The sequence below is a fragment of the Prinia subflava genome, chromosome 3, assembly GCF_021018805.1.
Source record: "Prinia subflava isolate CZ2003 ecotype Zambia chromosome 3, Cam_Psub_1.2, whole genome shotgun sequence".
NCBI lineage: Eukaryota > Metazoa > Chordata > Aves > Passeriformes > Cisticolidae > Prinia > Prinia subflava.
In genome coordinates, this window is record NC_086249.1 from 24746086 (window position 1) to 24763691 (window position 17606).

A 17606-nucleotide genomic window follows, 5' to 3' on the forward strand; every position below is an offset into this window, starting at 1 on the left:
CTTGTGCCTCTCTGGTCGTGGGGGTGTGTGTTGGCACCTCTGATGGGCTGATGGCTCCTGTGATGAACCCAGGATGAAGCAGGAATAAGTTTAATCCTGAGAAATAACTTTTCTGTGGAGCATACATGCTTGAGCATGTGCAGTGTAGTAATGGCAAGTAAAATGTCTGGTTAGTGGCCTTGTGCATATTGGAGTATTTGATGTCCAGGAGAGGATCTGTACACAAATTTAGCCACGATGGTCAAGGGCCACTAACTTCATTACATATTGTTGAGATAAGAACCAGAACTTTCCACATCTCTGCTGCCAAATACTTTAGCTTTGATGTGGAAATTACAGGTTTCATTATGTCAGGAAACCTATGGAGAGGTGTAATAAAGATGCTTCATATAACTGGTAAAATATGCTCTACTCTGGAAAGAGATGATGAAGCACTTGACATTTTAAAGGTAGTATTACGTGACATTAAACATTTTCAGAGCGCTTCTGTGTTGCAGTTGTGCATTTTAGTGTAGTAAAAATATTCTTAGAGTATTTCTTGTGCCATAGGTCTTTTCATCACTGCTTATTTAAAGCGAGAGAGGACTGCAGCCTTTTTGTGCTTGTTTTAAGGAGGATTACGTGTCAGCATTTTTCTCAAGCTTTCTTCTGGTTTTGCTCAGTTCTTTTGTAAAGCTTCTCTCATCTCTGCTGTTACACATTAATAGGTAATCTGGAAAATATTTTTTTAAGGGTGCTGAGGCAATGCATAGAAATTACTTTCAGAGTAACTTTCAAGTTCAGGATTTCATTATTATGTCAGAAATTAGATTGATTGAAGGTGGATGAAAGTGATGTTTTCCTCTCTGCTTAGATTTAAATTGGAAAACATTTTGTGAAAAACTCAAACTCTCTCAAACTGGTGCAAGCCAGTTTTTCCTACCAAGAAAGCCTGAGAAATGTTTGTAACAGTTTGCTGAATATTGGCTAGGCTTAGACTGGGAATGGTGATGATCAGTCAGGCTGCATTAGCTTCGTCACTCTTAATCCCTGTGAACAACTGTTACGTCAGTTTTCTTTCCTTGAGCTTGGGAGCAGAAAACCACTGGTTTTTTTTCCTCAGCCATTCAAAATGTCATCTTTTTTTTTTTTTTTTCCCTGCAGCAAAATTGATTGGGTATGAGGGAGCTGTTCTGCTGTGCTTTTAGTTGCAGAGTGCAGAGGACTGTGACTCCCTTCCCATGCATACTCTGAAGAGCTTTCCAAGATTTTAAGAGAACTAGCAAATCCTTCTGCTGCTATAAAATACTTAAGAAGCAGCTGAGTCATGCCTAAAAAGCCTGTCCTGTGGAATCCATATTGGTTTGTAAATGTACATGTACTTTATGTGTGTGAATGTTCCTTATTACTCATTTTTACTATTAGTGCAGGCATTTTCTCCACTTTTTCAGGGTTGTTTCCCCCTGCAGATGTAAGCACATCCACAGATGAGTAACTGCAACTTCATTTACATGAGTACAAACTGAGTGACACCAGTGGATTGCACCAGTGCTACTGACTGCAGAGTTTAGCCTTTAGTGCTTGTGCTAGAGTAAATACATAAGAAGAAAAGAGTCCAAAAGAATTCATTGATTGTGAGGTTTGATAGGCAGTGGGGTGAGAGAGCAGTGAAAGGGGTATTAACTCTCAAAGCTAAACACAGGTACTTGCAGACAATTTTAGGCACAAAAAGATGAGTCAGAGTATGTTCCCATTGAGCAAATTGTAAGGGATTAGATTATGTTGGTTGTATATTTATTTACTGAGGAAATGTGGTATACCTATTATGCCTATTACATGTATTTTATTATATAATGGCTGTATAAACACGTTATGGATACCAAAGAATGAAGTTAATTAGAGCTATTCTTTCCTTGCCTAAAATTTTACCAGTTAGTATGGTACTGATTTTTTCCCTAAAATGGAGAAACATTTATTACTCATGTTTAAATGAATCAAACTTAACCCACACGTAATAATTTCTGCCTTTTAAACACTCTTACAGTTACCAACCTTTAAAATCAAATTATGCAAATTGAAGTATTCAACATTATTAAAATTACCTTTTAAGTCCCAATTTACAAGTACTTTATAATCTTTGTTGATGAAATAAGGTCAATCGAGCAACAGCTATTTTCCATTTTTTTGTATCTTGTGCGGGGAATGATAGATTACACCAGAAAAATAAGTTCTAGAAATGTCTGAATTGTTCAAATTCTTTGAGAGGTTTGATGGATTTTCTTCTAAATCTGAACTAGAGCAGAGATAGAAGAACCGAACAAACGGAGTGTTTATGATAACTCATGTGTTACTGTTTCAATGGCAGAAACACAGAAGAAAATAAGAGGCAAAGTGATTGTGAGCTTCTGAAGCTGTATAGTAAATTACCTGAATTGTTCAAAAAAGAGTGTGATTTTGTGGGAAGAAATTGCTGCATCCAATTCTCTGGAATGTACTGCTTCAAATTTCTGCACCAATATAGGTTCTAAGTTTAAGACACAAAAAATTGAAGAATTTTCATAGAATGAGAACTGTTTGGAAGGGATCTTAAATATGACCTAGTTCCAAGCACCCTGCCAATTTAAAAAAAAATATTTTTTCAGGATGCAAATCTAGGAAGTCTAAAGTTTCCCTATATAGTCAGTGGGCAAGCAGGTTCTTAAATCCATCTAAAGACTAAGACACATGGCATAAATCACTCCCCTTGATTCTTTTCTCCATTACCTGAAAAAAAACCCCAAACCTAGATGACTTCTTAACTTGGATATCTACCCTTTAGACAGGTAATAGGATGGTATGTGAATTTCTTTTAGCATAAAAGGGAAGGTTGTAACTACCAAAGCTTAGCTGTGAACTCTTCTTTTGTTGGAACTAATTCTGTACAAGCTGGAAGTGCTAGCCTAAACAGAATTCACACACAGATGTAATTTCATTTCCATTTACTGTGAACCCCACTTAAAATCATGATCTCTGCTTTTATCTGCTCCTGCATTAAGCTTATAAAACTAGGAAGTTTGTATTGAGTCTGCATTAGCTATATCAAATGCTTACACTTAAAATAATGCTTCCATCAGAATATGGACAAAACAAAGAAGAGGTGAAAGAAAGATTGATGGCTCATTGTAAACCTCATCAAATAATACCTTGGAGAAGGGCATCAACTTTTTTTTTCATACTGCAGAAAGTGTCAGCTCTACAATGACAAAACAGCTAAAAAAGTAAATCTAAATTGTTACTAAATAGCAAAAAGGATTATGAGGAGTGAGAGCAGTGAGTAGGGGAATCCAGAAAAGAATTCCTCATTTTGCCAAGGTCTTGAAACTATGGTCAAGCAGGTGAAGCATAAGTGAAAAGAATCAACGAACATGGAGTGAATGAGTGGCTTAATAAGAGTCGTGGGAGAAGATTGTGTTTAAAGTTTAGTTGGAAAAGATGAGAAGGTAGAAAACTACTCATGAATAATGCTTTGGATGAAGTGGGAATAGATAAATCAAGTTTAAATTTATATGTGTGTGTGTGCATCTGTGTGTGAGAGGAAAACAGAAAACAATTTGGGAGGTAATAAGAAGAAAGAAAAAAAAACCTGAAAGGAACGAAAATCAGAAAGCAGTGGCAGCTGACTTGGAGACAGAAGTTGTGATTACAGGTGGGGGGTTGTGATTTACAATAGACAAGCAAATATGACTGTTCTGAACAAGACAGGAGAAATAGGGTAGAGTAAAATAAAATTGCAGTTTGGGAATCAACCAGGGAAGAGTGACAATGGTTACTTGCTAGATGGGTATTTTCTCCAAGGGAAAGAAAACAAGAAAAGCCAGGATAACAGTGAGGGAGGCAGAAAGAGGAAAGGGGGAGTATGGTGATAATCCTTGGAGAAGAGGCTGAATAAAAATTAGATCCTGAAGTATATAATTGACATACAGAAAGGAAGGAATGAGTGAATATAGCACCCTTTGAACAGGGTACAATTTAATCAGGACTGCAGATCTTTGCAGGTGTTGACCAAGAGCTGCATTTGGCTTCTTGGAGCTCTGCAAATTATGTGTTAAGAGTAATATCTTCCCTAAAGGATGTACACTGACTCGTGGTTGAGTGCTCCCTGGGCATCTGTGGAAGGATCCACAAAGATCTATTCCTGATAAAGTATAAATTTCTTTGAAAACCCTACGGTTTTTACTCTTCATTCTTTACACCAGAACAGTCAGATTACAACAAGAAAGTTTTAGGTTATGGTACATTTTGATTCAAAAACTTAACATATTTTCCTAGTTTCCTAAAGGAAGCATGGGTAAAAAGAAGGAAATGGACTTAGTTATGCACCATAATTAAAAATAGATGTGGGATATCTCACATAAATAGTCCATAAAATGCACTCACTCACTGAGATAAACGCTAGCATAAAAAACTTTCTGGCAGCCTTTTTAGGACAGGACAGCTGGAAAATGTAAAGTCATCACATTTGAAGTCAGAGAAATCAGGAGAATATTTTCTGTGTGTTTTTATGCAGTAAGAAAGGAAACGTCTAATGATTTTGGAAAGCAATATCAAAAGAACATCAGCAGCTTTCCTTTGACAATTACTAAAGAAAGAACTCAAATATGGAGTTGTCAGAGGGCTAAATAGGAATCACTCTTTAGCTTTGGTGACAAAACAGAAATCCTGAAAGGGTATTTAATACTTGTTAGATACCCAAATGGGCTTGCTGTTTCTGAAATACAAAATAACATGGTCTAGTAGAAGATGTCCCTTCCCCCGGCAGGCGGTTTGAAAATAGATATCTTTAAGGTCCCCTCCAACCCAAACCGTTCCATGATTCTCTGAGTCTATGACCATCTTAATTATACAGGCAACTGGAAACTTCTAAAGGACAAATATAGGCTGAGGTTACTTGTACAAGAAGAATCTGGCAATCTTGTATTCTGCTGAGGTTTGAGTGACGAGACAACTGGTGAAACCATACAGCCAACAGAGTACAATTTGCATGTTGAATGAAAATCAGTGTCAGGGTAGTTATCTTCCTATGCATATAATAACAGAAGTAGCAGAAGCAGTCTTCTTTCTTGCAGTTGTCTGAAAAACAATACTCAATTAAATATGATTAAAATGAGTTTTGCTTGTAATAAAATCTATAGGTGTAATTTTTAGGCAAAATAATCTCATCTTGAAAATAAGACTTAGCATAACAAACAGCTCTAATGGCAATTTTTATTAGAAAGGATAGGTCCAGAGGTTTTGAAATATTGCAGTTGTATTAATTATATTTTTTGATTCTGTTGTTGCCGCTATCATATAATGGTTCTTAACATTAAAATTCACATGATGAAATATATATCTTATTGAGTGGATGCAGTTGTAGTAGGGTAGAACTATAGCAAGAAAGAATTATACAGTGTTTACTTTTCTGCTGTAAACAAGTCCATCAAATCAAATAATTGCAGAAGTAAAATGAAAGAGTATCAAGTTACTATTGTTATTATGAGAAAAAAGATCTTTAAAAGTGCTGATAAAGTGGCAGAGTATGTGGCAAAAAATGAAAAACCCAAGAGAATGTTTGTCTCAAGGATTTTAGGAATTTAGCATAATCAGTAGGGCTGATTTTCTGTAAGGGACTATTTCAGCTGCTTATGTCACCCTTAAACTGCCATAAAGGAGAAAAACTTCCTAGAAAGTAAGAGTCCTCTCATAAAGGAACAAACAAACTTGTCTGGTCCTTACTTTGGCATCCCGTATGCTGGGCTTTATTTCATATTTTTCACAAAATTTTGTATAAAAACCTCTCTTTACCTGTTTCTTAGTTCTCACCCTCCTGAAAGTAACTTTCACTGAAGCTTAGTAGTGTTTTCTTCTTAGATAAGTGAACTCTAATAGTGATGAGAGCTTTTTCAGGAAATCTCTCTTGAGTGGTGGAGTCTAGATAGTTACCCTACCTTATGTCTCTTTAAAGACATTTCCTTGTCAAATGTTTTGGAGAGTCCTATAAAATAACAACTGCAGCCCTAAATGAAAAGCAACTGTTACCCTGCCTTTGCAAAAGACCCCTTTGCAAGGGGTTCTTTAAAACATCAGGGCTTAATTAAATCTGGTAACTTATTCTAGAAGGGCTGTGCATTCATCAGGCTCTGGATCATTAATATATGAAAGGTCAGGAGGCTGAGAACCTTCTTGCCTTGCAAGTGTGTGAGGCCCTCTAAATCGTCTAAAGATTTCATGCTGATCTGCTCCCGTGGAGCACTTTTACACTCAGCATGTGCTGTTGAGCATCTTTCTCAGAAGAGTGCACATTGGTATCCCAAATCTGAGACAGAAGCCAAGAGCAGTGCTTCTTGGCTTTTGGAGAACAGGAAAGATGGAGTTGTTCCTTGTGGATGTCCTGACTGGGGATATCCAGAGGAGTACGTGCTGGACATCATACTGGACACGTGCTGCCAATTACAGGTGCAGACAAACCCAAAAAGCAATTGGAAAACCTGCTAAACCAGAGATCCGGCCTTTCTGCGGTGCATAATTGTGAAAGATGTACAGCATCCCTTAAGCAGAAATTTGGTACCAGCCAATAGCCAGGAGACATGCAGAGAAAACAGATTTAAGGCAAGTGCTCACCCCCCTTCACACATCGTTTTTAGACTCTGTTTGTACATAGTGAAAGGAAACCTCTGAGCACAATTCACCTCACCTGCATGAGATTTCTAGCGGGGGTTGAAATTAATTAAGACCTTCACGTGCCTGTTTTTACTCACTTGAGTATAGAGTTAGATGACTACCTCACATTTCAGCATTATAAATGTAAATTTTACTTTACATTTGCTTTACATTTACACTGCACTCTAGGAAGCTGAGAATGAAGTTTTTTTCCAAAAAATTGGAAAATACTGATGATTTTTTTGATTGTGGAGAAAACTGAATAAAAATGTTTGTAATTTTTCATATTTCTCTAAAATCATGGAGGCTGTAGTAAATTTTGCATTCTGTTCTTGCTGCAGTCTGTATAAAAGCGGGATTAGAAAAGTCATGCAAAGAGAGATGCAAGAGTAGGTTGCCACTACTTGCAAGAAGTGGAAATTCCAGGTTCAGACAGCTTATTTAGGTACTTTGACAGGCCAGAGACTGTCAAGTTAAAATGTACAGAAATAGAGGGTATGTCCATATGCTGCTAAATGAGAGCACTGACAAGCCAGTTCCAGTGCTGGAGCCATGGTTCTCTTCCTGCTTAACTGTTGGCTTACTCCTTGGCTATTTGCTTCCAGCAGGCTCCAGACAGAAACAGCCCTAAGCACTGAGACTTGGCTGAAAACTGACTATAATTTAGCAGTGTAGGTGCAGCCAGAGAGTCTAAATACAGAGTAAAATGGTGCTAGCAATGAGTGGTACTGCATAAAGCTTCGTTCCACCTGCCTCAGGTGGGTACAGTACCTTATTAGATTCTTTACAAAATAACTGCGTTGGTTTGCTGAGCAACCAGCAAAACAAACAGGGCAGTGAACAGCAAAGGCAGACATGTATGTTTAAGTAACAAAAGGAGCTGGATCAAGATCAGCTTTTCAATTCATATCACCCCTGCTGCCATGGAGCCTGATAATGGATCTCTGCCACAATTAATTTCGATTTGAATTGAAGGCATTTTCAGAGTCGCCACTGTGGATGATAATAGAAACCCCTCAGATGGTCATAAGCAAGATATCGTTTGTGTGCAAATACAAATTGAGTATTCAGCTTGTGTTTTCTCCTTTCATCTTTCCACAGAGGTTGCTCACTTCTCATATCCCTCTTTTTCCCATTTTGCTGCACTAATGAGTTTTTAATGCAAAGGAAAAGCGATTATAAGCAGTGAAGCAAAGACAGCTTTATAGAGCAAGACTGAGGAATTGAAGACATAGATCAGAGCTATCCACCAACCTAAGATGAAAGAGAAGTTCATGAAAACAGAGACATATAGATAGCTTTGATTTCATTATCATTAGACAAGGACAAAAAATGGAATAGCTATAAAGATCTTCATACCTCGTAAGTTGCCTATATTAATGAAAGAAAAATGCAGAAAGCGTTAAAGTGATAACATAGGACAGGAAGAAATCCTGTAGTAAAATATTTTTGTTCATCTCTAGTGTTAGTGTAATGTCATGTGATTAACCAGTCGTAATAAACCAAAACCCCCAAATAGTATGCACGTTTTAAATACTCCATTCATTGGTGGTGTGTTTTCATGAAATTGTTAAGTATGGGTTGTTTGTTTGGACTTTTCTCTCTCTTTGCTTTTCAACACAGGTGAAGATTAGTGAGATTGTATTTCTATTACTGATTTCATGGTTTATCAGATCTTGAATTGTAAACAAATTAAATAGTTGGTGCATTTTAGAGGAAGCTTTTGTTTGGCAGATACATGTACCTTGTTAAAATATTCACAAGAGAAGTACCTAATTACATTTGAAAGGTGCTTGACTAGATAAAAGATTGATTTATGCACAGTGTTTTATGATTGCAGTTAGGAATCTAATACAGAAAATTAGCTGTTGGGAGTGGGGAGGCGTGATAAATGTTCTTGTTTTGAGAAATAACAAACTTGTTCCTCCAGGATGAAGACAATCCTATGCTTTCCTTCAGTTTAGGTCTTAAAAATATTTTTTTTTCGTTAAGCATAAATTAAGTAAAACACTAAAGTAAAGCTATTTACCAGGGCATATATCCCATCATTACAAAAACTAAAATACCGTGATTAATATATTTGTCATATTCTTTTTTTTTAAAATTAATCAGTACTTTCTGGCCAAGTCAAAAAATTGCTGACTGGTTGTATCAAAGTGATACTTTCAGATTCCTCTGAGATTTTAGTGATAGATATATTTCCATTGCTCTGCAGTTGACTTGCAATATAGTGAGCCTTTGTAACTTTCTCAGATGCTCTACTCTGCCCATTTAAGAAATGAGAAAAGGAAGAAAGGTGTGTTAGGTGAGTTGCCTGGAGGAACAAAAAAAATCCATGTCAGGCTGGAGCAAGGTTTTGGAATACTGCTTAAATCAGTGTCATCTCTTCAGCTGATAGATTTCTTGTCCGGCACAATCCATTTTGGTGCTCTACACTTTGTAGCTTAATTTATTTTGACACCGGGACTCAGCATAGGAATTACATTAACATTCTGTGCCTTTTTGCCATTCAGCTGTCTCTTGCAAAGGTCCTCTGTCACATTCTTGCCCTAGGTTAATATAGTAAACAAGATGTATTTCAGTGTATGTATCAGTGGATGAGTTTTACATAAGTACTGTGAATTTCCTGTCTGTTTTTGTATTGCAGTGTAAATTGTAGCTTGTAAGACAATGCATAAATAATCTTTCTTCCATTATGAGAATATTAGAAGCAGATCTTCTATTTTGACTTGAAAATGTTACCTTGGAAACTATTTAAACATTGGCACAAAGTCCACAAACACGCACTATCAAATATCTGTCTTATTATGTTGGTGATTTATATAACCATTACACACTGAACTTTTACTTTTTTCGGTTTCTAGGCTTTATTATGCACCCCCAAGACAAAGAAGAGTTAAGAAGTTTATACTTTAGATCTCAGCTATATGTTGAAAAATGGGCTGCAGTAAACCAGTAATACTAGAACAGCTGTACAGTATGCCTATGAAGTTACCTTCCATGTGGATTTAAGGAATTATCTCTTTTTATGTTCTTTAGGTCAATGGAACAGAAATTGAATATGAATTTGAAGAAATTACTTTGGAGAGGGTAAGTATAATTTACTCTCCCTTATAGAAAAAATATAACCTGTAATAAAAATAGTGCAATTAATTATGAAATTAAAAGTCAGTGAGCATGATTGTTTATATTTTTAATAAAGGTGTCCACTGTTTATTCTAAAGTGTAAAAATGTGAGCAATACAACAGGTAAGTCTTTCATGCTATTAAAAACTTTCAGGTTAGCTACTTGCATTCAAAATGCTCTTCCTTCCTATAACTCTGTCAGTGCTCAGTTGGGTGTTTGGTTACTGTGAAGAGCCTCTGTGACTTGGTAACTCCCGTTTTAGCTTGTCAACTGGAATTGTGGAATGTCTCCTCGTCAAAAATCTTTGGTTTCCTGGCATATGTGCATGATAGAGGATGTGTAATCCTCTGTACTATAAAAGAAAAATTTCAAAAGAGTTTTAATGTTCAAGTGATGCTTGATAAAAGCTATAGACTGTATCTATGCATAAAAGAAATGCTTACTCAAAGGCTGAATTACCTGAGCTCTAATCAGGGCTTGCAGTGAAGGCTTTGTTGGTAATGTAGCCCCAAAACTAAAGCATGCTGTACCACGTCTCCCTGGATTTGGTGGTTTTTTCCTTGCCTTTCTGTCATGTATCTGTTGTCGTACAGTGCTGACTTTGTCTGACACAGATCAAGGCCATAGGGGCCATGTAGAGAGTGAGAAAGAAACTCTAAGCTTTGTAATTTCTCATAGTGCTTACAGAGGTTTCTTACAGATGCAAGAATGTCATTGCTGAATTTCTATAGTGTTTTTTCCAACATCTTGGAAATATGAAGTTTTTCCATCTTGAAGCACGAGTCAACTTCTTTCTACATAAAGTGATTGAATGGAAGGCCACATTTATCAAGATGTGGTTGATGCCATGTGAGCAAATGCCTGTAAGGTCGCAAATTACCATTAAATTAGATACTTAAATTATGTAATTCATTGCACTTTTTCTGCATGTTATATTTTTAATTGTCCAGGATAATGAATTCCATAACCATTAAACTTAAAGGGACACAAGTTTATGTTCTCATTGATTTGCTCTCTCAGGCAAATTATGAAAGAGCAATGTATCTTTTCATCATAGCCATCTTCATAACAGATAACATGTAAGGTTATGGGCACTTTTCATCTGCTGTCTCCCAACTTACTCGCGCATCACTGGTTATTCATTGGACTAGAGTTTCCAAAGGTCACTGAACAGAAAACAGAACACATGCCTGCTGGGTGACATTTTGAAAAGCACTTTATTTTTAACAGATGTGTAAGTTATCAGCGTACACGCTGCAGAACGAATGTGATTTGCATCTCCTGTACCTGTCAGAAGCGCATAATTGGTTATTCATAGTGCGGTGTAATATCTGTTAAGGGCTGAACAACAATAGCAAAAGGAGATGCAGATCTTAATGGACAATGTTTCAGTTGTTTTCTTGATGATGCTGGATCTGTGGCTTCTGATTACTACTGCTTGAAATGTTCTGTCACATGTACCAGTGTTTTGTCTCAAAGGCAGGGTACTGTGTCTGCTGGTTTTTGTGTGAGATATAAAACACAAGTGATTGCCTTTAAATAGCTGTCATTTATGTCAGACTAAAAGAGTTTTCAGAAAAAAAGACATTCTCCATGTTGATTACCCATTTTCTTCCACAAAACTGCTTTAAGAAATTAGCGGGAAATCATCTCTGTATTTAATGGCAAAGCTGCAAAATATATTAAGATTGCTGCTGTTGAGAGACAAAAATGTAGTTTGCCCATGTGAAACAGCTGGTAATAAACTTTACATTTTAGTCCAGTTATTTGAGTTACAGAATTCTGCATCCCCAAAACCATCAGAGATTTTCTTCATTAAATTTATACACATTTTGAAATGGTCAATATAATTTAAAGATTTCAAAATGTGGGAAAAAAAAGGGTTGAGGGTATATTAGGGCAAAAGTACTCTTACTTGCCTTTTGATTTAATAATAGAAGTTGGTAAGAGACTAATTATTTCAGAGCACTTCTCTATATACACTATTAATTTAATTGTTAGGAGGTCACCTTCATCCATAGGTGACATGGATTTGTGGGACCTGTTCCTGAAGAGAGTTTCTGGCTTTGGTATGAACCTTGCCCCAGGGTGAAGAGATGTCCCCATCTCTTGTGGTAAAATAAGACTACTGTGTGCGTGTTGGGAGGAGGTGTCCAGGGTGGAGCTGGAGAGCAGATCATCAGGGTCCCAAAAATGCCAAGAGCAAACTGTGCTAATGCTGTGGTGGGAAGGACAGTGCAGGGCTTGCTGAGCATCCCTGAGCTGCCCAAGAACGTGCTGGTGTTCTTTGAAGAAAGCTTTTTTAATTTTTTTTTTCCTCTTTGAAATAATGTTATTCAGTTGTTTCTGTTTAAAATGCTGTGCCCTACTTTGCGATAAAAAATACTTGGGCATTTGAGATTAAAAGGCTTCAGTGAGATTTGACACAGACAAATACTTTGAGGCAGATCCATCTAAAATCTGTGATCAGTTCTGCTTCCAGGAGTTAAAGAAGTTGTAAGTACACCCCTGTCAGCCCTCTCTGTAGTGGGTGCTCTTATCCTTTTACTCTTCAGTTGTGCCAGCCACTTATCAGGTACCTTCACCAATCTCCGAGCTCACTGTTAAATCATTTAGAGCTCTCATAAGAATACACTTCAATAACAGTTACAGAGTTAAGAGAAATCAAACAAGTTCTCTCATGTGGGGGAAAAAAGAAAAAAAGGAAGACAGTTTTAATTCCTTGACATACCACAGAGAATATGTGAGATTCTCTGCTAACTTACCAGGATAAAATACAAATCCAGGTGTAGACTAAAACTTTGTGATTCATTAAAAAAAAAAAAATCCCAAATGCACACTCAGAGAAAATTCCTAAAAATAAAATATTACCTTGCTCTAGCTTGAATATTAAATACATTTTTAAAATGAAACTTTACATAAAATAATTCACACTCAAGCAGTGATGTTAGTCTTCCATTACTGAAGGACTTGAAACAACCACACCCAGCACCATCAAGAGACTGATTTGCATTTGTAAATCAGTGGTCAGTGTAAGAGGTAATCAAATAGTCTCTGTCACAAAGTCTAACCAACTTTCCTAAGCTGGAGGAAAGTTTTAATTGATTGACTCCTTGGTGCAAGTGCTGTGCTTGAAGACAGATGCCGGAGAGGATTTTAATTGAGGCTGGAATATCAGGCAATATAGATACTTACCCTGAAGAAAAGTTAAGAAAGACAGTGGGTCACTTAATGATTTGTATTGGAATCATGGTGAGTTTGAGATCTGAGTTCAGATCTCAGAACCTTTTTGCTCATCTAACCTTGCCTGCTTTTTAGACATTGGACAAAAAGAGGACATTTATGATTCGTAGAGCTGTTTTCAATAGATTCTTTTCATGTTCGGTATGCTTTTTCATTTTCTATCTGTATAAAAGAAAAATGATGATAGTTTTTGTGGAATAGACTGTTTGGAAAAATTAAATTCTATCAACACTGTCATTCTATCAAGACATCTAGTTCCCAGTGCAGTTTCATCCTGAGATTGACTGACTAAGGTCAGTCAATCTGAACAGACCAAGCTCTGACTGAGAATTTTCCCAAGGCTTAGACATGCATGAAGGGTCTCTATTTCTTCTTCTTTATACTTCTGTGAATTTTCTGGCCTATCATAACAATTCAGGTTACACTCAGAATTTCCCTGTCTTTTGATTAACCATATAGTTTTACAAAGTTTTTAGGAACCTGTTGTTTTGTTTCCTCCTCACTTTTTCAGATTTCATTGCAACTGCCTATTGTCTCACTATAGCTGAGAGAGGGACGGGTACAAATGCTCACACAGCATAATTGTTTCCTTAGAAAATCAGGTTAAATATATTTGTAGAATCATATTCCAAAAGAGTAAATTCTTAACGATGATCTATCATCTTGGAGTGTGCCATATTAACTCAATTCTGTAGCCACCACAGGCTCTGTTCAGTGGAGAAACTAAAAAATTTGCTCTGTTTCTTCTTTCCTTTGACTTGATAGTTCAGTTACATCAAGCAGCACCATGAGAAGATTTAATTTTTCTATTTGGGGATTATAGTTCTCTTAAAGATTGAGTCTCTTTATTTCACCAAATTGGAGGACTTAGTCAAATCTTAACTAGAAAGGCTAAAACTAGTCCTAGGTGACCTTAGATTAGTTCAGTTGGTTAGAACGTGGTTCTGAAAACACCAAAGATTGTGTTTTCAATCCCTGTATGGGCCATTCACCCAAGTATTGGACTCAATGATCCTCAAAGTGGATTCTTTCCAACTCGGAGCATTGTGTGAAATTATGGCTTAAAGGCCACAAATTAAAAATCCTAAGCAAGCAGTGGAAAAAGAAATCCTGGTACACATCAGGAAAGAATTTATTATAAGCCTCAGCTCTTAATTACTTTGATACTTGAAAACCTTAGAAATAATCACTACTGTGTTATTAATAACTCTTTTTTCATCACTAATTTCCTATGTGAACGTGTAGAAGTTTTCAAAGATGTGAACAGCTGCATTCCACTGAACACTGAAGAACAACAGCGAGATTAGACTATATTGAAAGACACAAGTATTTTAATTTGACTCGATGCCTTATTTTTTTATACCCATCTATATATCTTGTTTTTGTAGAGATCACAGAATTATAGAATAGTTTAAAGGCCATCTAGTCCAAGCATCCTGCAATGAGCAGAGACAGTTTCCCCTAGATCAGGTTGCTCAGAGCCCCGTCCAACAATGTCTTGAATATTTCTAGGGATGAGACATCCACGGTTTTTCTGGGCAAGCTCCTCTAATATTTCAGAACCCTCACTGTAAAAAATGGCTTCTTTAGATGTAGGCTAAATCTACCTACTTTTAGTTTAAAACCCTTTTCCTCTGTCTACAGGCTCTGTTAAAAAGAAGTCTGTCCTTTCTTATAAGGCCCCTTTAGGTACTGAAAGGCTGCATTAAGATCTCCATGGAGCCTTCTCTTATCCAGGCTGAACAGCTCCAGCTTTCTTAGCCTGTTTCCACAGGAGGGGTGCTCCAGCCCTCTGATCACCTTTATGGTCTCCTCTGCATTCAACAGATTGACATCCCTCTCATGCTGGGACCCCAGAGCTGGGTGCATCACTCAGGTGGGGTCTCACCAGAGCAGAGCAGAGGGGCAGAATCCCCTCCCTTGATCTATTGGCCATGCTGCTTTGAATGCAGTCCAGGATACACCCAGGATATGTCCAGCTTGTCACCAATCAACATCCCCCTTTGCTTGTATTTCTGGGAAAAGGGATTTTCACCAGTAGTCAGTAGTGAATCTTCTTTCTGCCATTTTTTAAGGTCTTAGACAGCAGTTTGTGCACCAATATGCTTTGACCTCTCAGGTCTGAGACTGTAGGACACCACAGTGCCACGGAAGTCTTCCTTTAAATGTGTCAGAAATAACAGAGTGGAAGGGATTGGTCAAGAAATGACCACTAGGAAAAAGCATTTTCAAAGTTTAAAAGCGTTTGCAGTAGATGCCTTTTAAGAGTCCAGAGTGCAAAAATCAATATCCAACCATCAATGCCCCAGTGGAATAGTCTGGCATCTTCTAACAGGAGAAAATAAATCTTTTAAAGTGAGTGTCCCTCAGGTACCTGATGAGTTCCACCAAACTCAGAGTTGCTCTCTGAGTGTTTATTTTTGCAGAACTGTAAATGATTTCTTTACAGTTGAAAGCTTTCTCTGTGCCCCTAGTACATTCTCTCTTTGATAGGCTTTGCCTGCTTGCTTCCTAGGTGTAGTTACTCTTGCAGCCTCAGACTGAAATGAGTTAAATTCACAGACAGAATCCTTCTTACTGCCTAGTTTATACCAGATTCATAGTAGCATAGTGACCTATACGTGTTTATTACTAGAAAGCTCACCCGTAGGAGTCTCTTTCCTGGAAGGGGCCTACAAGAAGAGGCAGAGGTGTTTATTTATGGTACTGAGTTATCAGCAGCAGAAAATGAAAATCTCATCTTTTTCATAGTTGTTCAAACAATTTGAAATACTGATCTCTTGCGTATCCATGTAGAGTCCCTGTAGTCTATTCCTCTGTGTATGTATAAAACAAAGTTCTGTGAAATAAGAAATGAAGATCCTTGAAAATACATGTGCATTCCCTGTGCAGGAAATTCTGTTCTGCATTCTAATTCCAATCCCATCTTAGTTTAGATGGTCAGTTGTGCCAGTGGCTATCCACCTTCAGGGAGGTTTGTGAGTACTGGACAGGGCAGGCTCTGGCCCCTGAATGCAATGGCTGAAGCAAGGTCTGTGTTCTCCTTTCATCTCTTGTGTCTTACCAGATTTTGTCTTGACCTGAGGCTGTGCTGGAGGGATCAGTGAAAGAAACTAAAGGGCTCTGGTGTGAAGTCTTGCTAATGGGACTCTGAAATACCAGGTCAACATTTTCCAAAACAACTGCAGAATTTGGTTGCTGTAGTTCAATGACCTAAATTAAGATTCTTTGGAAGAGTCTAGGGTTTTTTTTTATTTTCTTGCACCTCAGAGCAGCCCTAATTTGGTACTCAAAATATAACTAATCACTGGAAAACTTTGTTCTTATTCTGTCAGAGAGTCATTATGCTGAACCTATTCCTGGTTGTAGAACTGTACTGCATGTCATGTGGGGGCCTGTTCCACCAGTGCGTGGTAGAGGTACAAAACGTGCCAGTCCAGAGTGCGGATGGAAAAGCAGAAGAAAAGCTGGGAGAGGGTGGGCCCTGCCTTTGGAAACACAGAGGCTCCTGCCTGATGTTCTCAGCTGTCATCCTCCACATTCAGTGTCTGGGACTGGAAATCAATAAGCCCACATAACTGTCTTACTGAAAGTGAGGACTAAGAGAAGTGAAGGAACAGCTGTCAGAGATTATACCCCTCTTAGAGGTGGGAACGCACTATTTTTATTTATTACAATTATTACTGTTAGCAATTAAATGGCTAAGGAGGATGACAAAGTAGAACTGCTGCAGTGCTGACAGTATCCTGGAAACAGTGACAGGACAAGGAGGGCTGCTCGTATCTCCAGATAGTGATATCTGGACTGCCTCAGAATACATACTGCCAGAAGAATCTGAGTTATCCAGGGAGAATGTGAAGAAAGCCAGTGGCTTTCCCTTGAACCTTTGTCTATAAGGAAGATTTGCCCTATATTTCATCATTGCTACAGCTGTGCATAGAGTACATCCTTTCCCAGCTGTGTAGTGGCAGCACTTGGAATCCCAATAGGCACAACAGGAAATCTGCTAAGCCATGAAAGAGGAGAAAAAGGAGAGGAAAAGGCTCTAAGTGAATAGAGGGAAAGAAAAACCTGCTACATTGGGCTTAGCAAAAGAAGCTGGAATAACACTATACATTTAGCTGCCTATGGGTGCCTATCAAAGAAATTGGTATTTTCATATTATTTTCTTAGAATCCTCCTTCTAAATCTAAATGACTGAAAAACACTTCATGGATGCTAGCTTGGATAAATCAGAATGGTGTATTTCTTTGGCTGTTTAAATGTCATTTATACTCCTCTAAGGGCATTTTTGCAGTGAAAGATGTCTCCAGCCATGCAAGTGTGTTAGCATTATATTTCTAAGTAAAAAAAAAAATCCATATCTTCAATTTACACCTGATGACTCAAGCATTCCAAGGCAAAAAATAATTGTATTACTTTGGATTAATTAGGCTTTTATTCATTACATAGGTAATTTTGAATGTTTATGTGTTCACTGATTAATATAGTAATTTTGGAGTATTTCTTTGAGGGATTCTTTCAATGCGTTCTCAGGTCCAGGGAAAATTAGGAGACTTCTTTTGTTAAGTGAGAAACT

The 17606-nt window shown here is 37.5% G+C and overlaps 1 protein-coding gene across 8 annotated transcripts in view; it reads left to right on the forward strand.

The window, feature by feature from the left end:
• Positions 1–17606, forward strand: part of DLG2 (discs large MAGUK scaffold protein 2) — a 994479-nt gene that overhangs the window by 622208 nt on the left and 354665 nt on the right. For all 8 annotated transcript variants that reach the window (XM_063394414.1, XM_063394410.1, XM_063394417.1 and 5 more), the window contains one exon: positions 9697–9747. In XM_063394414.1, the coding sequence (XP_063250484.1) occupies positions 9697–9747 (51 nt within the window). The remainder of the gene's footprint in view (positions 1–9696; positions 9748–17606) is intronic.